Source organism: Leptodactylus fuscus, chromosome 3 (assembly GCF_031893055.1).
Source record: "Leptodactylus fuscus isolate aLepFus1 chromosome 3, aLepFus1.hap2, whole genome shotgun sequence".
NCBI lineage: Eukaryota > Metazoa > Chordata > Amphibia > Anura > Leptodactylidae > Leptodactylus > Leptodactylus fuscus.
Window position 1 is genome coordinate 222,653,994 of NC_134267.1, and position 25,191 is coordinate 222,679,184.

At 41.2% G+C, this 25,191-nt stretch overlaps 1 protein-coding gene across 1 annotated transcript; it reads right to left on the bottom strand.

Moving 5' to 3' along the window:
- Positions 1–13,471: 13,471 nt before the first annotated feature.
- On the bottom strand, positions 13,472–23,410 carry LOC142198574 (serine/threonine-protein kinase SBK1-like). The gene is made up of 6 exons (XM_075269605.1): positions 23,316–23,410; positions 23,205–23,214; positions 23,049–23,094; positions 15,505–15,627; positions 14,095–14,297; positions 13,472–13,783 (listed from the first exon to the last, which is right to left on the bottom strand). Exons 1-6 carry the CDS (start codon positions 23,408–23,410, stop codon positions 13,472–13,474), a joined length of 789 nt encoding a protein of 262 aa, XP_075125706.1.
- Between the last annotated feature and the right edge of the window lie 1,781 nt (positions 23,411–25,191).

The following is a 25,191-nucleotide window of genomic DNA, read 5'->3' on the forward strand; positions in this document are numbered from 1 at the left end:
AGGATTTCCCATTGCCTATTCCATCTGTGGTTGTCATGGTTTAAAGGGGTAGTTGTTACTGTTTGTTGAGCTTAAATTGGGGTTTGTGTCCATCCATTTGGGGAGTAAAGAAGGTTTCCAGGTATTTTCCCACTTTGATAGAGGTTTTTTTGAATGTGGAAAGTGTGTAGTTGTTAGGCTGTGATGTTGGGGTAATAGAGGGTCTTTGGTGTGTTAGATGCCCCCAGACATGCTTCCCCTGCTGTCCCAGTGTCATTCCAGAGGTGTTGGCATCATTTTCTGTGGTGTCATAGTGGACTTGGTGACCCTCCAGACACGGATTTGGGTTTCCCCCTTAACGAGTATATGTTCCCCATAGACTATAATGGGGTTCGAAACCCGTTCGAACACTCGAACAGTGAGCGGCTGTTCGAATCGGATTTCGAACCTCGAACATTTTAGTGTTCGCTCATCTCTAAATATAACCTTTACGGTGCCTGAATAGCCTTTTTAAAGGCTATTCACACATATGTGGGGCTCTAATAGCATAATTTTGCTGATAGAGCCCCTTTAACTGAACTTGAATTGTTTTGTAAAGAGGAATGGTCCAAAATCCCTTCATCCAGGATCCAGGAACTAATTAAAAGCTACAGGAAGCGACTAGAGGCAAAAGGAGGATCTACTAAATATTAATGTCACTTTTCTGCTGAGGTGCCCATACTTTTGCACCGGTCAAATTTTGGTTTAATGCATATTGCACATTTTCTGTTAGTACAATAAACCTCATTTCAATCCTGAAATATTACTGTGTCCATCAGATATATCAAACTGAAATGGCTGTTGCAAACACCAAAATATTTAGAACTAAAAATGATTAAGATTAATAGGGGGTGCCCAAACTTTTTCATAGGACTGTATGTCCCCAAATTGATTTTTGTTCTGCAAAACTAGTAACACGTAAAAAACAATACAAATGAGGTATCACTGTAATTGCACCGACCCGCAGAATAAAGGTCACATGTTACTTATGCTGAATGTCGAGCGGAACAAAATGTAATGGTAAAACACAATACCAGAATTGATAGGGATTTTTTTAATCCACCAAGAAAGAGTTAATAAAAGTTAGTCAATATGTTAAAAACACCCAAAAATGTTATTACAAAATACATCTCATACCGCAAACATCAAGCCCTCATGTGGCCACATCACCAGAAAAATTAAAAAAAAATTATAGCTTGTATAATGTGAAGACAACCCCCCTACCACCAAATCACCAAATCATTAGAACACAACTGGCTGTGGCGAGCTGTGCGACCGTATATTGGGGTACAAACCAGATTTAGAGCTTATGAAGGAAAATAAACCAGAACTGCCCCCCCCCCCCAGAGTGACCTCCCCTCAAACATAGTAGCTACTGGGGACATAGTAGGGAATTTGGTGTTCCCAATGTCCTCCGCACAGCTTACATCTATATCTACTATTCACCATCCGCTGTGCAGTCACGTTTAGGATACTATTGCCCAATACACACCCTAATAAGCTCTTTGAGGGGTGCAGTTTTTAAAATGGGGTCATTCTCTAAGTGATTCCACTTTACTGGTACTTAGAGGCTCTGCAAACATAACATGGGCAACCAGATACCAAACAGCTCTGCAAAAACAACATGGCGTCAGGAAACCCCTCCAAATCTGTGCACCAAGAGCTAAAAAGCGCCGTGCTCCTTCCCTTCTGAGCCCTGCTGTGTGCCCAAGCAGCAGTGTACACCCACATATATAACTTCTTTCTACCCGGGACGGCCCACTAAATAGTTTTAGGAGTGCAGGTCCCTGATGACACAAGTGGGTGCAGCGTATTTGGCACTGAAATGGCAGATTTCTTTCAAAATTAAAATTTTCACATTGTACATTAATTTTTTGGAAGCATTCTTAGGCTCAAAATGATACAGTAATACCCTTTGATAAATTCTTTAAAGGGTGTAGTTTCTAAAATGGAGTCACTTTTAGGGGGTTTCTATTGTTTTGGTACTTTAGGGGCTCTGCAAATGAGACATGGCACCAAAAACTATTCCAGCAAAATCTGCTTTTCGAACCCTCAGTGTCGCTCCTTCCCTTCCATGCCCTGCCATGTGCCCAAAAATCAGTCTGCACCCACATGTGGGGTATTTCTGTGCTCGGGAGAAATTGCATAACAAACTGTCAGAGGCAATTTCTACTTTAACCCTTTGTGAATGTGTTAATTTTAGGGCTAAATGAATGTTTGATTGAAAAAAATGAAGTGTTTAAATTTCACCTCCATATTGTTTTAATTTCTGATGATGCCGATATAAAGCAGAGCTATGGGAGATAATACGTATTCATGTATTTGGGTGGTGTGACTATCTGCCTGAAAAGCAGAGCATTTCACATTTTGGAAATTGCGATTTTGTTTTTGCCACATTCCCATCAAATTTCCAATTTTTTAATTTTTTTTTTTATAAATGAACAATTACAAAAATTTTGATCATGGTTTACCACTAACATGAAGTATATTGTGTCATGAAGAAACAGTCTGAAAATCACTTGTGTTGTGTATATAGCATCTCAAAGTTATTGCCATATAAAGTGACACACGTCAGTTTGATAAATGGGGCCTGGTCCCTAAGTCACTGTTAGACCTGGTCCATAACTGGTTAAAGATGAGAATGATGAGAAAATAAGAGCCAAATAAAATCTACATGGCTGAAGCAGGAGCCCGTAAGTGTCAGATTCGGATTTAAGGCTGAGGCCACACCTTGTGAAAATGCAGCTTTTTTTGTTGCAGATTTTGCAGAATTTTTTTTTGAGACTGTCAAAAATGGCTACAAACAGAATGAGAAATCTAGAGAAAGTTTCTCTACTTCTGCCTCCAGCTCAATCCACTCCTGGCTTTGGCTAAAAAAAACCAGCAAAATTTGCAACAATAAAGACTGCGTTTCTGCAATGTGAGGCCTCAGCCTAAAGGAACTCTCAGATTCTGCTTTGTGAAAATGAAAGTAACTTAAAAAATATCTATGACTTTCTCTCCCACCCAAATCGCCCTTATGTTTCCAACCTATAAACTAAGAACAGTCATGTCGCAGTGTAGTGCCCATCAATGCCCATTTTGTCCTTCTTCTGTCTTGTGTAAATAGCTTTGGTGACACGAGCATTGTGTGACTGTTCGGGGTTTCCGTTCCCCATTCCAGCAAGCAGAACTTTTCTCCCCACATTTTTTGAATGGAAACCAGGCAGTCTATGGGGTCTACGGGTTCCCATAGGTAACCACGTTTTAAGCTGACTGGATTTCCATTTTTCAGACACCGCATAGAATGGACACCCCAATGCTAGTGTGAACCTGTAAGCCTGGGATCACACTACTGTCAGAGACTCTTACATGGCAGGTCTATCAGATTTGTGAGAAGATAAGTGCGCTTCATTCTTATCTAAATAGAGACTATGACAGATCCCAGCTGGAGCGCAATATAAGGCAGCATTCACACTGAGTAACGCTGGCGTTTTTTGTGCTTATTTTTGCACATAGCGCCGCGTTAACGCCGGTCAACGCCACCGCAAAATAGCACCGCGTTAACGCGGCGTATACGCAGCGCTATGTGCAAAAATAAGCACAAAAAACGCCAGCGTTACTCAGTGTGAATGCTGCCTAAGAGTGTTATTCATTGGTTGCCTTCAGGAACCAGTGTGTGATGGATCTGGCACTGGGATCATCATTTTGTTATTATTACCAATGATGACATCTCTATGAATCACCCAGTTATTCCACCATTGTAGGAGAAGCAGCATTTTTTATTTTTTGAAATATTAAAAGTCTTGTCCATCAAGGGCGTCTTGTCCAATATCTAAGCCACTCATAGCTGGGGGTGACCACATAATAGACATTAGGACATTTCCTAGGGATGATTTGCCGTTGTTGTTGCTGAGCACAAGGCTGTGCCCCGAGGGGAGCACAGGGTGGCTGATAGTAGTTGTAAGAGGGTTTACCTACTTTACCTTCTTGAGTAAACCAAGTACTGAATTACAATACAAGTCACATTGTCAGCTAATGTGTGGGCAGTCACTGGTGTACATGGAGGATACAAGGAAAATAGGAGCTGCTTTCCATTGCCGGACTCCTACTCGGGATGTCTATTGTGATCGGGGGAGGTTCAGTAATGAGACCCTCATCTCCCTCCCTGCGGATAAGGAATATGTTTCATTCAGGATATGTCCCTAATAACAGGAGTTTCTCTAGGAGCATATTCTGATGAAGCCATCAGTAGTTTCATATGGGTTGTGATAGTTAAAGGGGTGTTCTGACACCTTTTATTATTGATAGAGTTCCAGAGGGGGCCATGATCATAAATACCTACAGGCTGAGGTCCCACATTGTGGAAACGCTTAGTGTTTTTTCTTAAAGTTTTTGTTGAGGTTTTATATAGCATGATATATGTATAGAACTATACATGGGACATCATAGGGATCTCTGATATTAACAAGCACCAAGAGCATCAGCAGACTGAAAAATAATCATAGTCCAATATTGCATATAATCTCCTCAACAAATATCATCCTCCATATCAAGTATACAATGACCAGGAGACATGGAGGATATATAATTAGAGATGAGCGAACAGTGTTCTATCGAACATATGTTCGATCGGATATCAGGCTGTTCGATGTGTTCGATTCGAATCGAACATCACGTGGCAAACTCCAAAAAAAAATTGATTCCCCTCCCACCTTCCCTGGCGCTTTTTTTGCACCAATAACAGCGCAGGGGAGGTGGGACAGGAACTACGACACCGGAGGCATCGAAAAAAATCAGAAAAAGTCATTGGCTGCCGAAATCAGGTGACCTCCATTTTAGACGAATAGTGGATTTCAAATCCGGGTCATATGAGAATGTGAACTTTGTGACTAAGAGACAGGGATAGCTGTACAGGCAGGGATAGCTAGGGATAACCTTTATTTAGGTAGGAATGATATTAAAAATAACTTTTTGGGGCTCTATCGGGTGTGTAATTGTGATTTTTGTGACAAACTTTTTCCAATAGGAATGCATTGGACAGCGCTGATTGGCCAGAGTACGGAACTCGACCAATCAGCGCTGGCTCTGCTGGAGGAGGCGGAGTCTAAGATTGCTCCACACCAGTCTCCATTCAGGTCCGACCTTAGACTCCGCCTCCTCCGGCAGAGCCAGCGCTGATTGGCCGAAGGCTGGCCAATGCATTCCTATGGGAATGCAGAGACTTAGCAGTGCTGAGCCAGTTCTGCTCAACTACACCGTGTGCCGGTCAGCCCATCTGATATAGCAGAGCTGAGTGTGCATAAGGGTTCTAGTGCACCCTCGGCTCTGCTACATCTGATGTAGCAGAGCCGAGTGTGCACACTCGGCACACGGTGTAGTTGAGCAGAACTGGCTCAGCACTGCTATGTCTCTGCATTCCCATAGGAATGCATTGGCCAGCCTTCGGCCAATCAGCGCTGGCTCTGCTGGAGGAGGCGGAGTCTAAGGTCGGACCTGAATGGAGACTGGTGTGGAGCGATCTTAGACTCCGCCTCCTCCAGCAGAGCCAGCGCTGATTGGTCGAGTTCCGTACTCTGGCCAATCAGCGCTGGCCAATGCATTCCTATGGGAATGCAGAGACTTAGTAGTGCTGAGCCAGTTCTGCTCAACTACACCGTGTGCTGGTCAGCCCATCTGATATAGCAGAGCCGAGTGTGCACACTCTGCTCTGCTATATCAGATGGGTTGACCGGCACACAGTGTAGTTGAGCAGAACTGGCTCAGCACTGCTAAGTCTCTGCAGTAGCAGGTTCTGCTACATCAGATGTAGCAGAGCCAAGTGTGCACACTCGGATCTGCTATATCAGATGGGCTGACCGGCACACGGTGTAGTTGAGCAGAACTGGCTCAGCACTGCTAAGTCTCTGCAGTAGCAGGCTCTGCTACATCAGATGTTGCAGAGCCGAGTGTGCACACTCGGCACACGGTGTAGTTGAGCAGAACTGGCTCAGCACTGCTATGTCTCTGCATTCCCATAGGAATGCATTGGCCAGCCTTCGGCCAATCAGCGCTGGCTCTGCCGGAGGAGGCGGAGTCTAAGGTCGGACCTGAATGGAGACTGGTGTGGAGCGATCTTAGACTCCGCCTCCTCCAGCAGAGCCAGCGCTGATTGGTTGAATTCCGTACTCTGGCCAATCAGCGCTGTCCAATGCATTCCTATGGGAAAAAGTTAGCTTGCGAAAATCGCAAGCTGACAGGGATTTCCATGAAATAAAGTGACTTTTATGCCCCCAGACATGCTTCCCCTGCTGTCCCAGTGTCATTCCAGGGTGTTGGTATCATTTCCTGGGGTGTCATAGTGGACTTGGTGACCCTCCAGACACGGATTTGGGTTTCCCTCTTAACGAGTATATGTTCCCCATAGACTATATGGGGTTCGAAACCCGTTCGAACACTCGAACAGTGAGCGGCTGTTCGAATCGAATTTCGAACCTCGAACATTTTAGTGTTCGCTCATCTCTATATATAATGTAAAGCACCATGGAATTAATGGTGCTATATAAAATAATAATAATAATATAATGTACACTACTGTTATCATACCTGCCAACCGTGTGGGAGGTATGTTCAAGTCATTGAGATAATTTTAGTGGTGAAGCAGAAGTAGTCCGCAGACAGCTCCTACCTCCCCGCTCTGTGTGAAGCGCATCCCGGTCTGCTCTGGCCCCGGGCGCCATGTGATGACGTCCACAGGTTCACTGCATGTAAATATAATGATATTAAGGAGCAGCAAGTAAGATAAAGCTAAGCAAAGGCTGCTAAAGGGGACAGTGAAGATTTTGCACTGCTCGGGATGTATTTGTAGATAGTTTTTGGAAGCTGGATAACCCCTTTAATGCTGAGTGTCAGTCCATCTTGGTGATGCAGTAGGGCACTCACCACAAATTCCCACAGTCACCATGTATGTGGGATACCCGCTTTTTTAATCTTACATATACTTTTGGAGATTCAGTTTTTCTTTCCTTAGCTAATAAAGGTTACGTCTTATTGGCACAGCCTCATATCTCACAGTACCCATCTTTCCTTTCCCATAGTCTACAGTCCATACATAACCAGCTTTATCTTGACCTTGTTCACATACCTGCGTCATCTTCATACGTGTCCATATGTTCCTGGTCCGGGCTCTTGATATTGTAGATCTTTGTAATGTCCTGAACCTCCAGAATATGGATGCTGGATTCCATTGTAGCTTTATAATTCGTCACCATAGATGTCTTTACACAGAAGACTGAACATTACTCTATAGGAATATACAGCGTATAGAGGTTTATTATATGGTCATGTCCAGGTCTATGGGCATTTGTTTTCACTATGAAGCTCAGTCAGGAATCTGGAACCTGCCATAACATGACAGACGCCCCAGTCTAGAAAAAGATGGGTGACAATTTTTGAAGATTTTTTTTTTTTTTTTAAATAAGGGATTTTAACTTAAGAAAAGGCTCAAAATGGAGTTTCTTGTACATAATTATACAATATTATAATCTCTAGCACTGTCAATGAAATGAACTGACCACATTCTGCAACCAACGCTATATTTAGGGCGAGGGTATTGCAACAGTATTTGGGATTGTTGGGTCTCACGGTGGTTGAACCTCCAGAAATCATCAATTTATCCCCTACTCTATGGATAACCTCTATTAAATTGCTAAATTAGTTTGTTTTTGTTTGTTTGTTTTTTTAAATTTGTGATGTAAGGAAATTGGGGTGTTTAGAATTTTTAGGTTTTTATAAAAGAAAATGTAAGCCTCCCGAGGGGACCTGCCATCATTAGACCACTTTTACCATAGACTGCAATACAAATAGATTTTTGTTCGCGTTGAAAAATATAACACCATATAAATTTGGTATTGCCATAGTCGTTCCTTCTCACAGAATATAGGCAATACGTCATTTTGGCTGCACAGTGAATGCTGTAAAACTAAGATCCATAAGAAAATAGCAGGTTTCTTTGGTATATTCCACCCCATCCCAGATTATTTACATCCAGATTTCCAGTACACTACTTGGTATTGTAAATGACACTACAGCTAAGTGCGATTTGTCCTGCAAAAAATGAGCCTTCACACAGCTCTGAAAAGAATATAAAAAAAGTTATGGATTTTGTATGGAGGGGAGTATAAAACAAATATAAAAATGCTAGATTGTTAAACTAGGCTAGGTGAGAGAAAAGAGGGATCTTCCAGGAGACAAATAAAGTTTGCACGGCTGAAGCAGGACTGTGTAGGTGGAGTCTTAAACACATTCAGGAGCACATGAGATAAGCGGCCATGAGTAGCCCATTACCTCTCACTTTCTTATTCCTGTCCATTCTCAGCCCCAGGTATAACAAGGTGCAATATAGGAATTAGCATATAAGTCACTTTTCTCATTAAGGTGCAGACAGTCAGTGCATAGCTATAGGATGGGACAGGGGCACAACAAAAAGAAAGCTTAGGCCCCAGGGAACACAAGATGGCCCCATAATAGATGAAAGGGTTTTACTTTTCTTCCTAAACTGAGTTTGGAGGACTTCTCATACAAGTCATATTGTTAACTTGCTATGTGTGCCGCCCCCAAATACTCTACATACACCCCTGACTGCGCATAGCAATATATATAGGAATTAGCATATAAGTCACATTTCTTAATACTCTACACTGGTGTACACTGACTGAGCTGAAGTTTTTCTTTTATATGCGCATTCAGGTGCTTGTCCTTCAGAATGTACCTAGTTTTATGGTTCCCGGCCAATTGTCCACTTGTTGTGCTATGATGCTGGTGAAACCCTATAAGTGTATAAGGTATATGGTTATATCTAAAAATATCCTAAGAAATCATCAAGGATCTTAAAGTGTACAATATAAGTTGGTGGCCATAACCTTGTAGTGTCCCCAGAGCGATCTCTGCAGTTGGCAATGATATATTATGTCTTCCACTATAGCTGATAATTATATTGTAGTACTCACCACCAAGATCTTACAAGAATGACGGCCCCAGCAAGAAGTCTTAGGCGATCTCCACTTCAGCCCCGATATTTAGATGGTTTTCTGAATAGATGTTCATGAGCAGATTGCCGGGGCTTGCTGTGTTGTCTTCATTGTGCTCTATGATGAATATTTGATTTTCTTCGTTGTTTTCTATAAAGACAGACACCCCCGGAGCCATCAGCAAAGGGGGACATGACTTTGGGATGGGGGAACCAATAACTCCTGCAGTTTCTTCTTTGTGCAGTAGTTGAGTAGATTTATACAGACTGGGTCAGCTTTAAGAATATATCGGTGTATATTCAGCTTTAGTGTATATACAGCTGTAGGAGTATATATCTGTGTATGTTCTGCTGTAGGAGTGTATATCTGTATGTTCTGTGTAGGAGTATATATCTGTAGTAGGAGTATATATCTGTGTATGTTCTGCTTTAGTATATGGTGCTTAGTGTGTTACTGTAGGGAGGGAGGAGTTAGGAATAGATGTCACTTCCTGTCTCACCCATCTTCATCCTCTTTCTCATCACAAGACCTGGATGAAGCATGTCTGCTGTATCAGGGAGTATAAGACTGAGATTTATCACCTCACACAGCGCTGGTGTCACCACATTACACCGCACTACTAGTGTAGTATCACTAACTATACTGTATATACTGCAGTATTACCACAAGATGTCTGCAGTCACAGAGTCCTCTCATGTACAGTATTTACCACACTGGAGACATGGCTGAGTCTCCTCCTGTAGTTACCACACATTGGAGACATGGTTGATATATCATATGTATATTACTATATTTCTCAGGATAAGATAATCCTTTAATAGTCCCACATTGGGGAAATTTCATATATACAGCTACAGCGTCCCCTCATGTATTTACTGCACACTGCTGATATGTGTATATGTGTGTATATATTTATATATGTGTGTATATGTGTATGTATATGTACTGCAATATTACCTCAGGATATATACAGTCACACATGTCCATACATGTATTTACCATAGACACTGCAGACATGGCTGATATCTCATATATACTACTATATAATACAGGCTGTTCATGAGTGCTGGGGACTGAGGGTCTGTCTATGGTGGAGCTGAGAGGACACATGTAATGGAGGTCCTGTGGTGAGAGAGGGACAGCCTGGTACAGTGTAGTGAGGGTAATGGAGGCCGCACTGATACTCCCTGTATATGTCTCCAGCTCTGCTAATACTGGCCATGCTGGGGATAAGTTAAAGTTGATCATTTCTATGTACTTTCTCAGGGCTGTATACAGGTCATACTGTATATACTGGCCATACTGTATACAGGTCATTTATAATTGGTGGGGGGTTCTTGGAGCTGGTTGACATTGTAAACAGTGGGGAACATGGTGGTTAGTTTCCCCTGAGCCAGTGCTTGCGGCTGGGGGTAATCTGGTGTGATGGAACAGATTGGCAGACAGATTTTTGCTTGTGTTGTTATTCCTACTGCTCTATTTATGACCTCTGTATTAGGGCCCAACACACTTAGACAATGGATATCAGACAAATACTGCACCGGATTATTGTATTTCTTAGTCTTCATGTAGCCGGTGTCTTAAGAGCATTTACAGTCTGTATCCAGATAAGTATATGGATCACCATTATGTTATGTTACATCATACACTGCAGCCGGTCCCATTACTATGGTATATACTATATGATGGGATATTTCTCAGTGGGGTCCTATAACAGTATAATTCAGCTGCTAGGTCTTTCCTTATTACCGACTCTGGATTATTCTGGAGCTGGTATGACTTAGTATTATTGCTTGTACAGTATTTAGGGTGAGCCATGTAAGTTATTGTTTCTTTTAGAGCACCTTTAATTTCATGCTGTTACATATATATATATATATATATATATAAAGGGATTTTCATGCATAGTCCCAACATAAGTACAATACTGTACACAAATGTCTAACTAGCTGAGTGATCTAGTACGAGTAGAAGAGAGGACCTGGTGTGTCTGGGGCTCCAATTTTTAGGCCAGTGTTGTACTTTGTTACTGTCACTGGCCTTGCCTTATTATGTAACCCTAAATGACATGATTGCTTAGGAGTGGGATGCATACAAGTGCTTCCAAGCCACTATGTAACAGGTGGTTTGCGATACACTAACAAGTTGTTTTGCTTTTTTTTTTTTTTTGGGGGGGGGGAGGTTGCCACTTCTTCAAACGTGTATAACAGAATGTAATATAGTTATTTACTAATGGGTTTTCTTAATACTAAATGTAATCCTAAACTATAGCTATTGTTGTGCATCATAATTCATACTATTGACATTAAATAAGTTTTTTACTGGGTCCTTGAAGTTACTTTTAATTGGCAACCACCTTGGGTGTAACCCAGTGCAGGGGTAACCATCGGAGGTATGACCCCCCTGGTGGGGAGGGGTGACCATCGGAGGTATGGCCCCCTAGTGTGGAAGGGTAACCATCGGAGGTATGGCCCCCTGGTGTAGTGGGGTGACCATCGGAGGTATGGCCCCCTGGGTGTGGAGGGATAACCGTCAGAGTAACAGACCCCCTGGTTACGCCAAACTAATTAAATTTAAGAAGACCCTGTTAGGGTAAGTCCCTAGGGTCATGGCTGTCATTTTTCACATGCCTGTGCACTAAATTGAGCCCTCCGAGCTGGAGCTGGTTGCGGCTGGAGGTAGAGAAAAACATTTTATTTAAAATGTTTAAATTAAAAAAACAAAAAAAACAAAAACATGTTTTAATAAAAATCTAATGGCTTCCAGGACCTTTTCTGATGATTTGTACTTTTCTTAGTGAAGATATATGACCACTTATATTGACCAACTCATGTTTCTCTTCATGTTGCTGACAGTGTGATACGGCCAGTGCCGTACAGTGTCTATCGCAGCCAGCTAGTGAATGGAGCCCAGCACTGCTTACCATGATAACCCCATGCTCTGTGTGCAGGAGTTATATAGGCCTATGCCCCCTCCCCCCTTCCTTGCGGAACGGGCAGCATCAGCATGGTGCTGTTCCATGTCCAGCAAAGACGAAAATTTCAGCTTCTACTTTCAGTCTTGGTGCCCTTGGGTCGGTGCATGCGGCTAAGGGTAAAGGTCATCAAGTGCTCTGAAAATGATTGAGAGATGACATTACAGCCTTCTCACTGCCTTCAGAGACTACGGTATCTCAAGCGGATCATGGGCTTCTTCTCATCATGCTAAGCATCATTCAATGGCTTGTTTTGCTGTTAATGTGGCTGTGACCCATCAAACAACAATGGAGGGTTATTTCACTCCAGTAAGTGCCCTGGGGTTGCTGTAGTATCTGGAGAAACCACAGCACCACAAGTACTTCTCTCTTCCCTTCTTTATACTCTCTCTGTCTTTCCTTGCAGTATCAGTGGGTATAGGGTTGCCAATGTATGTAAATCGACAGTTCTAGTTTTTAGTGGGAGAGGTATTCCTTGAAGAGGTGTTATCTTGTACATGGTATATACATCTGTATCATGTGTATACAGTTACCACCATAAGTGGAACCTCACACCTCATAAGTGGGATGTAGGTACTTCTGTGCATATATGGTTGGCAATTACATGTTTGTGGTATGGCGGTATCCCCATGTATACTGATTTATGGCAATTTCAGTGTTATAGTCTATTTCTCTTTACTAGTTTCTGACTACAGCCAGATCACTTTTGTTGCATTTTCAGCCACATTCATAGCTTGGTATTGTCGGGCAGGTAGTATGGGGACTTGTAATATGTAAGGTTTCTAGAGGCTAGTGCATTCCTACTCAGTTTGGTGGCGGTCGAGTCCATTTAAGGTGTCAAATGGCCTCTTCTGTGGCGGTTGAGGAGTCAGGTGGAAGTTGCAGGCAAGTTATTGTAGACTTATTTTAACTAATAGAGGAGGTTAAACCTCATGGTGGTGAACAGGCTGAGCTTTAGAAATGGCCAGCCTGAAGGATGTTGTAATAGTAACGTCATCCAGAGGCGGGCACAGTGGTTAAGCACAGGGTCGTTGGTGCCCTTAAAGTGTACTGGCTCTGCTAGAATTGCAAGCCGGAGCGTGCTGCCCCCCTTTATTTATTTATTGCTGTCTGGCCGGGTGCTGTATGTCAGACAGCTGGGGATCTCACAGTATTCGTGAATCCCAGTGGTCTAGCACTTCACCTGACTCCTTCTGTCATTATTTTACTTCTGTGAGTTTAATAAAGCTGTGGCCATTTTTACAACCAAAATAAAGTGTTTTGTGCATTTATTCCAAAGTCATTATTTACCGTAGTTTGGGTGGTTTTAGGTAGGAGTGAGGGACATCCCATATCCAAAGTCATGTCACTGAGCTTTCTTCCTCCTCTACCACCTCCATGAAATAGGTCGTCTCAGTCTTCCACGCGTTATTAATTTCGTCCAAGACCACAGAATGTTGATCAGAGGGATCTTCAGCAAATAGCAAGTTAAACATGTGTAACACTTCTGTTGTCACAGTCTCCTAACTTGTAAGCCATAAGCCCAAGTGTCCACACTAGCACTTAAATATAGATACTCACCGCTCTTCAAGTTGCATATCTCCGGGGCCATGAATGGAATGATGTGGGACATCATTGAGACAAGGCTGCCCGCATAACGTGTGAGTCCGAAGTCTCCCAACTTTATCAGATGGCACTCTGGGTCCATAAGGAAGACATTGTCGGGCTTTAGATCCCGGTGCACCAGACCTCTCATGTGCATAAATGACAGAGCACTTGAAATTTGGACAGCGCACCGCTTCAGACGATCTTCAGGCATCCCAACCTGCAGAAATCAGATGAGTATTATGAGATGTAGGTATATACTACCATATATAATCACATATATAGGACTGTGGCAGAGATGATGATGTGGTTGGTGCAGCAGCAGGTCAATCTGTTACTGTGACAGCCATTTTGTATGAAACGTTGTAATGTTAGGAGAGTCTCCTCCACCTATTGTAGGGCTCAGTGTATTCCTAAGTGTCATGATGTCAGCCCATGTCACATCACATGTCTACCTCTAGCCTTTGCTATGTAACAGTATAGAAGAGGGATATTGTATGTAGGAGAACATATAAAGTAGGCTTTTCTTACCTGGTCTTTAATAAGCTCATGCATGGTTCCTGAAGGTGCCAGCTCCTGGGTCAGTATATAATGTTCAGGAGTTTCTATGAAGATGGGGTGGGTCCTGATAATGCTGGGGTGCTCAGAAAGACGGACTGACAACGACAGCTCAGAAAGGAACAGATTCGGATCCGTCCTCTCTTTTCTTTGAAGCTTTGCTGCCAGCAGAGTTCCTAAAATCCAAAGAGAGACATTTTATTATGACGGGTCTTTGATATGGTGGATCTCACTGATTTATTTGGGATCTGCCATCAATCTTATGTCTATAAGGCAGTGCTGGGACACCTTAGGAAGAACGACAGGTGCCTGACACCAGGGCCACTGGTTGATCAACTATTTGAAGCAGTTGCAGTCATTTCAGTACTTGGAAAGGCAAAAGTCACACCACATATTGGTGGCATATAGGCTGAAGTGGAAATGCAGATTTTTTTTGTTGCAGATTTTGTGGAGGTTTTTTGTACCAAAGCCAAGAATGGTTAAAGAAATAGTAGCAAAACAGTGGTAGTAGCCAAGAATGGCTGCGCTTCAAAGGAATCTCTTGTAGAACAGTCTCTGCAGATGTTCTGTTTGGCAGTGATTTGGTAGTAGTAACTTGCACGTTTTGTGACGTGTTAGTATGTTGGGGCCGAGTAGAGAGCTGCGTCTACTGTTTTACGACTCAAAAGGTCGACCAGACAAGTAGAAAGTGTTGGGAAAGGATTTCTCACACTCAAATCTGGTTGCACTTTCTCGGAAGTACAGAAGTTCTTTAGGCAGAAGTGGTAGCGAGAATAGATTTATTGGTATAAGATCTCATTTCAGGGTATCGGTACCTAACACAGAGGCACCACCCCTTCTTCAGATCTAATTAAAAACAATAAAAAAAATATATATATATCAGTCTTCACAAGGTAGGACAGCACCCAGCTCCTCCTCTCTCCCCAGTAACTTCCCAGTAACTCTGTGGAGAGAGGAGGAGCTGGGTTCTGTCCTACCTTGTGAAGACTGTTTTTTATTGTTTTTAATTTGATCTGAAGAAGGAGTGGTGCCTCTGTGTTAGGTACTGATACCCTGAAATGAGATCTTATACCAATAAATCTATTCTCGCTACCACTTCTGCCTAAAGAACTTCTGTACTTCCGAAATCCTTTCCCTAACACTTACTATAAAAACGGAACAGGAAATCTATAGGAAGCTCTTATAACTTCTGCTCAATCCACTCCTGGCTTTGGCTCAAAAAACATCATAATCTGCAGCAAAGACAGAAAATAAAAACCATAATTTGGAAGCATTCTTACTTTGAAGAAATTTTCTACACCTGCCTAAAATTTTTAAATACAGTATATTGCCAGCATTAGTCTACAGTACATGCAGAGTCTGATTTTGACCTTTCTCACTTACCTGTTCTGTAATCTTGTGCAAGTACCACTTGCCCATATGTCCCTTCTCCGAGCGTCTTTACTATGCAGAACACTTCACAGATGTCCTGGACATGGAAAACGCTAATGATGTCCATTGTGATTCCTACAAAACAGAGACTCAACATTACTCTACAGGAATATACAGTATATGGAGGATTAGTATATGGTCATGTCCAAGTCTATGGGCATTTGCTTTCATAATGAAGCTCCATCATAAATCTGAAATCTATACTCATATATATGTGAGACCCCGGGAAATTGTTCAGTTTTTGAAAAATGACGTTTTATTTAGTGAAAGTGGTAAAACATAATAAACCAATATAAATAGGGAATCACCGTAATCGTCATGACCCGCCGGACAAAGCTGCCATGTCAAAACTTATCTGTACCCAAAATGGTACCAAGTAATAGTATAACTTGTCATGCAAAGAACAAGCTCGCACATAGTTATGCTGACAGAAAAATAAAAACTTATGAATTTTTGAAGGCAAAGATGAGAATATGAAAAAAGTCACCGACATTCACATCTACTCTTAGGAGTGAAATATTTCTGTGCTATATTTCCTATAACCCCTATCAATAGGATTCTCTCTACTATCAAGAACCGAGATGTTTTAACCCCCCCCCCCACACACACACACACACACACACACATCCTCAGTTGAATAGAGTAAGGGGCACATTGTACATCCACCATTACATATAGGATGGGAGTATAACATGGTAGGGATCAGTGGGGGTTTCAGCAGTCAGACCCCACAAAGCTATTTCTGCCCTAGTATATGGAGAGGGAATAAATCTCCCCTGGAGTCATGGAGGTGCTCACCTGTATATTGGTTGTTTAGTGAATTGTTAATTTAATTTGTTCTGAAATTACATTAATTCAAGTCTAATGTCTAACTTTGTTTCATATTATAATATTCAGGGCCCGACTAACATTATTTGGATGTTTTTAGACACAAGGACACCTAATGTGTATAATTATTTTACTTTTATATGTTTTCTAGAGAAAGAGGGTGATTTGTATTTGTAATTTTTTTTTAAATTTAATTTGTGTGTGTATATATATATATATATATATATATATATATATATATATATATATATATATATATATATATATACACACACACATACACACACACATTTATGTAATGATATTTAGTACAGTATTTATTAGACCCCCTGGGGGTTTTAGGAGTCTTCAATGAGCTCCCGTCTATCTTTGTAATTGATCGCCGACCCACAATTTTGTTCCGGGGCTTGACAATCTTCCCAAAAATGGCAGTGCCCATCTTCTGGCAGGAAAACAGCACCTTGGTCAGCTTTGCCCGTATGTCCCTGTAATATATCATATAACTGTACGATGGACCTGTTTTGTTAGAAATTGAATATTGGTGACGAGAGGACTCGCTTCTTCCCTACTAAAAGTGGAATAATTCTTTCTTACAAAGTGACTCAATTGTAGGAAATACAGAAAATCCTCAGAAAATAAACCCAGCTTTGTTCTAAAGTGTTCTAAAGAAAAAAAATCTTACTTTCTAGACCAGACAACCTCTGGGGGGCGCTATACACAGACTCCACATAGAAAGGCCAATGTATAGAGAGTGTAAGCCAATTACTAGTCATTAGCATCACATTAGGATCTCACTAATTATCCTGGATGGCTCTAGACTGGTGTTTGTTCTTCCTTGTATCTGGAAGTCCTACAACAAAGGATTAGTCCTCTCCTTGGAGTCAGCCCCCATTCCAGACACCTGGATAAAAGAAGTTTAATGGAAAATGTCATGTCTGTATGAAAGCAGTACTTTCCTCTCTGCATTTTCCAGACAGAAACTGAGCGAAAACCTGACGGCCCCCATTATAGTCTATATCTATATAGTCCGTCATATCTATATACAGTATAGCTAGATAGAACAGTCTCTGCAGATGTTCTGTTTGGCAGTGATTTGGTAGTAGTAACTTGCACGTTTTGTGACGTGTTAGTATGTTGGGGCCGAGTAGAGAGCTGCGTCTACTGTTTTACGACTCAAAAGGTCGACCAGACAAGTAGAAAGTGTTGGGAAAGGATTTCTCACACTCAAATCTGGTTGCACTTTCTCGGAAGTACAGAAGTTCTTTAGGCAGAAGTGGTAGCGAGAATAGATTTATTGGTATAAGATCTCATTTCAGGGTATCGGTACCTAACACAGAGGCACCACCCCTTCTTCAGATCTAATTAAAAACAATAAAAAAAATATATATATATCAGTCTTCACAAGGTAGGACAGCACCCAGCTCCTCCTCTCTCCCCAGTAACTTCCCAGTAACTCTGTGGAGAGAGGAGGAGCTGGGTTCTGTCCTACCTTGTGAAGACTGTTTTTTATTGTTTTTAATTTGATCTGAAGAAGGAGTGGTGCCTCTGTGTTATATAGCTAGATATGAGGGCCTATAGATAGATAGTAAGCAGCCTTACTGAGCAGCCATATTGGTCAGGCCAAAACTGCCTGATAGTAAGATTGTCATTATTGCTTCCTATACAGGAGCCATCATCACTGGAGCTGCTGAGGTAAAGTGAAAGCTGAGCTCTGATTGGCTGCTATGGGCCTGTGAGGCGGTTTCCATTACTGAGCTGTGATAGTAATACTGTGTGAGGCGGCTCTGGATTACTATTCATCCTATTACATCTCCTATCAGTGGCAGGTGAATACTAAAGGCTCACAATACTAAGGACTGGTTTAATGCCGCCCAAAAAACAAACGTCTATCAGGTAAGTTCATCCAAAAGCTACGAACTGAAAATTGTGTCAAAGAGCTGAGACAAGTGAACAACGGGACTCGGGGCTTGTAAAGAAACGGATGTTGTGGATATTCTACTAATATATATATATATATATATATATATATATATATATATATATACACACACACAGACTGTATATAGTATTTTTGATATATATAGTCCATGGGTAACTGCTTTTAAGCGGATTTCAGTTTTTGGGGTCACTAATCAAACCCAAAGAACGAAATCCCAAGAACAGGTGTGAACCAGTTTGATTCTCTCTGGGTCTGTTAGTGACCATTAATGTCCGTTTGCACCAAATCCATCACATGTCCATTATTTTTCACGGACAAAACATCCTGCAAGCCGGACTTGTGTCTATGAAAAATATCGGTTTCGTAACAGATGTCAGGCGTCCGTTATTTTTTAACATTAAAGTCTATGGGTAACGGACGGGCGTCCACTATTTTGTCAGTTATTACTGTCTATTCTTTTTCTGCACATGCTCAGAAAGCAGACAGACATTGAACATTAGTGTGAACCCGGGAGCGAATATAATAGGAACAAAGTATAAGTATAAAAATGTCTGAAAGACAAATTTATAAATGAATAAAGTTTATTAGGGATAATTAATAAAAATAGGAAAACAAAGTAACAAAATGAATACAAATAAATTACATATAAGACAGGGGAACCAAAACTACCAGAGAACAATGTGGAAGGTGCAGGGATCATACTGGTGCGGGGTATAAACATATAATGCTGCTGTAAATTGTACAAGAGACAATGTCTCAATATAGCAGGATGGTAAAAATATAAACCATAAATCCCTCAACCAAAACCATGTAATAGGGGTGCAGGGTGTACAATGTAACAGGTACATATATAGCGGATATATAGAGCATCAACCGTTCTGAAAGAGATAGCAGTAAAGAAAAGTGACCAAGTGTGCGCATAATAATGAACAAGGCAGAGGCTAATAGTAAAGCACAAGAAAACCTGGTCAAGTTCCAAACATCACCAAAGTAGACCCACAGGAAAAAAGCACCTTTAGTAAATCCTAATGGGACCTTACCACAAATGGACGCGCGTTTCGCCGATATGGCTTCATCAGGAGACATTGTCTCTTGTACAATTTACAGCAGCATTATATGTTTATACCCCGCACCAGTATGATCCCTGCACCTGCCACATTGTTCTCTGGTAGTTTTGGTTCCCCTGTCTTATATGTAATTTATTTTTATTCATTTTGTTACTTTGTTTTCTTATTTTTATTAATTATTCCTAATAAACTATTCATTTATGAATTTCTGTCTTTTTGACAACATTTTTTGCACTTTATAGTTGAAATTCAGTATTTGAGCCTTTGTTTACTTTGTTTTTTCTACTATTGTAAGTATGTAGACCCCCATTTATAAGTTAGTTCTAGTTCTAGTTTTTTTTTTTAAGACCCTCTCAATACCACTGCTTTTTGAATCAACTAAATATGACAATTCTGTTGATATAATAAAATTTGGGGCTACACTTTCACAAAAAACAGCCCTGCTTGCTACCAGGCAAAGCCCCGAGGCTCTGGACAACACCTCTCTATGGACACAGTCACCAGACAGCACTACACCATGTCAACAGACCCCAAAAAGTTCCCCTTACCATATGTCCTCAGTGATAGGACTGAGCGCTAATAGATGCATCCCTTATATAATCTCCTGCTAATAAAGGCCACCTGGGCCGAACGGGAGGAGCGCTGGGACCAAGCAAAGCAAATGCAGATCCTAGTATTATACACTGATGTATGCGTCTCAGCAAAATCTACAAAAAAATAATACGAGGTTCTTAGTATACATATTGATCATGGTGTATAAGCCCACTAGCCAGGTTACGGCGACCTCTATATAGTGGGTGCCTACTCTATTGGGGGGGGGGGGTACCACATGGCAACCACCATCACAACACATAGTAACATATACTAATAACCTTGTGTTAATTTTTGAGAAGCAAAGATCAATGTAATATACTGGGATGTGCAGTCCATGGTTTTTTTTTTCTCTAAAATAATCTTTTATTCTTCAGCGTTATTAGGACAAAATTTGGGCAATTTTTGCAAATTTTTTTTATTATAAAGTACTGTATATATAAAAAAACAACACACACACATATATATATTAGAGATGAGCGAGTAGTATTCGAAACGACAGTTTCGAATAGCACGCACCCATAGGAATGAATGGAGCCGGCACGCAGACGGGGCCGGCGTCCTGCCGCTTAACCCCTTGCGTGCCAGCTGCGTCCATTCATCTCATATATATATATATATATATATATATATATATATATATATATATTTTTTTTTTTTTTTCCTCCATCCTCTGGATACAATCCTCTAATAATGACCTGCAAATTTCCCTTCGCTAATAGGGGTCAGTATTGTCCTCTGTTAATTGGCTAACATGAGTCATGTGACTGGTGGCCTCTGATTATGGTTGATAGCAGAGAACAACAGTGAGAGGACCTTTCACCGATTTGGGCACAGGTAAAGAGCTACGGTACTGGCACCGATAGCTCTTTACCCGGGGCACAGATCAGGAAACCCGACAGTGCACTGAATTCAGCAGTATATAGAACTGCCTGTGCCCCAAACCATGAAAAGTCCTCTTTAACTGTTGGGAGATATGAGGAGGTGTAAAAAAAAAAAAAAATAACCCATTCCTACTGACCTTGTGTTAACTAGGGTGGAGGTCTCTGACCTGTGTCTAACCAGCTGCGATAAAACTACTTCTCATAAAATGCCCGGGCAGTATAAGGCAAGAGCTAGAATGTCACAGGTAGGAAACCATTTATATAAAAGAGAATAAACCCTCTGATATTGAGTAACCATATCATTCCCTCACACAGACCTTCAGAATTCCTCCAGGAAAATTTACCAACAAAAATCTAAATATTCAAGAATATATTTCAGCTTGTCAAATAATGACCCATCATCAAAACTGCTTTAAAACTTCTAAAAAAAAAAACCCACTTTAAAAAATTTGCTATCACTGTGATTCCTCCAACCCACAGAATACAGGTAACATGTCTTTTGTACTGCACAGTGAACACCATAATGCCTATAAAAAATGGGGCAAATGCTGTTTTTTTCTCATTTCACCCCATTCAGAATTTTTTCCAAGCTTTCCAGTATATCACACACAGTGTTAAATGGCGCCATACAGAAATAAGCCTCATATGGCTCTATAAATGGAAAAATAAAAATGTTATGACTTGTGGAAGGCGGGAAGTGGAAACCTGAAAATGCAAAATCAAAAAATGGCTGCAGCAAGTAGTTAAACTATCGCGTGTGGCAGCGCTGTTCAGTGGCGGGGGCTGCAGTCTATGTGCACACTTATTTTGTCTTATGATTAGACCTATTACTATTCCTCTATTCAGCGACCCCGAGTCTCCTGACTTGGAAACATTTCTTACATTTCACCAGGTCTAGTCTGGTTCCTTCTAGAGATGGGACCACTACTTATTGGCTGCCCTATATAGGCTGAGATTGACAGACCTTGGTCTGCAGAGATCCTACAATGTAATAGTATACAGGTAGAGACCTGGCAGCTCTATGTATCTGACAATTGTAGACTTGCATCACTTTATAACATTCATAGAAATGGCCAAATCTTGGATTTTTCTCCCCACAAGAATAATTTGTAATCCACCTCTCAGGCCTGGTCCACATCTCACATCTCACGTTCTGTGAAGACATTACTGCAGCTCAGCTCATACAATGTCCACAGAACGGCAGAAATCTCTTCACATTAAACATTTTACAAATTGAAACCCGACACAGAAACTTATTTAAAAACGTTTATTTAAATCAGTCAGATAATGAGGTATTGGTGATATTTTTGCCAAAATTTGAAATTGTTCTTTAAAAACAAAGGGTGTAAAAAAATATTTTGGCAAAAACATGTAAGCTCGCAACCCACGTCAAGGGTCCTCATTTTCTTGCGAGTCCCTACACTAACTAACAAAGCAAACCAGTCTAACTAAATGGCAGTAAAGGAAACTAACAAGTGTTACAAACTATTCACATCCCTAAAAATAATCCCATTCTAGACTGTCTATAACTAGTTACATAGTAGATGAGGTTGTATGAAGACAATAGTCCATCAAGTCCAACCTATAACCCTACAGTCCCTACAGTGCTGATCCAGAGGAAGGCAAAAAACCCCATGAGGCTTATGGCAATTATTCAGGGAAAAAATTCCTTCCCGACTCCAATCTGGCAGTCAGTATAAGACCCTGGATCAGCGTGTCCTTAAAATCTAGAATCCATAACCCGGAATATTATTCTGTTCTAGAAAGGCATCCAGGCCTTCTGAACTTGTCCAATGTATCCGCCATCACCACTTCATGGGGCAGAGACTCCATAGCCTCACTGCTCTTACTGTAAAGAATCCCCTTCTATGATGCTGGTGAAACCCTATATGGTTATATGTATATATGGGTATATGTGTATAAGGTATATGGGTATGTCTATATATGGGTATATGTGTATATGATTATATCTATATATGGGTATTTGTATATATGGGTTTAGTATCAGAGGGATCTCCCTATATACAGTTATGTTGCTACAGAGAAATTGCTTCCTGCTGAAATAAAATACAATAGATTAATAAATTATACACAAATGTTCAGCAAACCCCTCCCTATAGAAAAAAAAGTGATCCCGACAGCCGCCATTCCCCCTGGGGGGGCAGTGCAGGGACATTAAACACTTACTGCCAGGTCTCACCACAGATTCCAGCAGATCACAAGTAGGAATTTCCTAAAGTGGAAGAAATCTAATAAGAATAATGTCCCCATGTCATAGACCTATATGAGACTGAAATAACCGAAATTAAAGAAAATCATAAAAATTAAAGAAAACAAACAAACCCCAATATTTCTGAACAATAAAGCAGTGAATTATATAAGCATTGAGTTCTATCTAGATTGTCCCATAAAATGTATCTGACACTGACTGGGGGTTACCTGTTTCCTTCTCACAAGACATGATGATGTGACCAGAGATCCTCCTTGCCAAGATTCTTCAGCATCTGAACATCATCTCCAGTTTTTTGACTCTCTGCAGTTTCTTCCATGGTCACTTGGGAAATGTCCTGAAGAGACTTGATCACATGACAGAAAGAAAAAACTTGTAGTATCACCAGAGCTATCTCTGCAGTTGGCAATAATATATTATGTCTTCCACTATAGCTGATAATTATATTGTAGTACTCACCACCAAGATCTTACAAGAATGACGGCCCCAGCAAGAAGCCTTAGGCGATCTCCACTTCAGCTCCGATATGTAGATGGTTTCCTGAATAGATGTTCATGAGCGGATTGCCGGGGCTTGCTGTGTTGTCTTCATCATCCGATATGACGATTACTTCACTTTCGTCGTCTTCTATAATGATAACCTTCCATGGTGTGTGAATACGGTCCAAGACCACAGAATGTCTATCAGAGGGGTCTTCATCAAACAGTAAATTGAACATCGGTAACACTTGTATTGTCACAGTCTCCCAATTTCTAGGCAGCGGTGTAAGTCCTGAACTTTGCTGCCACTGTCTGAATCGCTGGTACATCCCGTCCTCTTCAGTGGCCCCCTCCCAGGGGTAATAACCTGTTAAGGCAACAAAGAGAAGAACTCCAAAAGCCCAAGTGTCCACACTAGCACTTAAATATAGATACTCACCGCTCTTCAAGTTGCATATTTCTGGGGCCATAAACGGAATGATGTGGGACATCATTGGGACGAGGCTGCCCGCATAACGTGTGAGTCCGAAGTCTCCCAACTTTATCTGATGGCACTCTGGGTCCATAAGGAAGACATTGTCGGGCTTTAGATCCCGGTGCACCAGACCTCTCATGTGCATAAATGACAGAGCACTTGAAATTTGGACAGCGCACCGCTTCAGACGATCTTCAGGCATCCCAACCTGCAGAAATCAGATGAGTATTATGAGATGTAGGTATATACTACCATATATAATCACATATATAGGACTGTGGCAGAGATGATGATGTGGTTGGTGCAGCAGCAGGTCAATCTGTTACTGTCACAGCCATTTTGTATGAAACATTGTAATATTAGGAGAGTCTCCTCCACCTATTGTAGGGCTCAGTGTATTCCTAAGTGTCATGATGTCAGCCTATGTCACATCACATGCCTACCTCTAGCCTTTGGTATGTAACAGTATAGAAGAGGGATATTGTATGTAGGAGAACATATAAAGTAGGCTTTTCTTACCTGGTCTTTAATAAGCTCATGCATGGTTCCTGAAGGTGCCAGCTCCTGGGTCAGTATATAATGTTCAGGAGTTTCTATGAAGATGGGGTGGGTCCTGATAATGCTGGGGTGCTCAGAAAGACGGACTGACAACGACAGCTCAGAAAGGAACAGATTCCGATCCGTCCTCTCTTTTCTTTGAAGTTTTGCTGCCAGCAGAGTTCCTAAAATCCAAAAAGAGACATTTTATTATGACCGGTCTTTGATATGGTGGATCTCACTGATTTATTTGGGATCTGCCATCTATCAGATTTTATTGTTGCAGATTTTGTAGAGGTTTTTTGAGTCAAAGCCAAGAAAGTAATAGGAAATCTATAGGAAGCTCTTATAACTTCTGCTCAATCCACTCCTGGCTTTGGCTCAAAAAACACATCAAAATCTGCAGCAAAGACCGAAAACAAAAACCATAATTTGGAAGCATTCTTACTTTCAAGAAATTTTCTACACCTGCCTAAAATTTTAAATAATAGAGTATATTGCCGTCATTAGTCTACAGTACATGCAGAGTCTGATTGTGACCTTTCTCACTTACCTGTTCTGTAATCTTGAGCAAGTACCACTTGCCCATATGTCCCTTCTCCGAGCGTC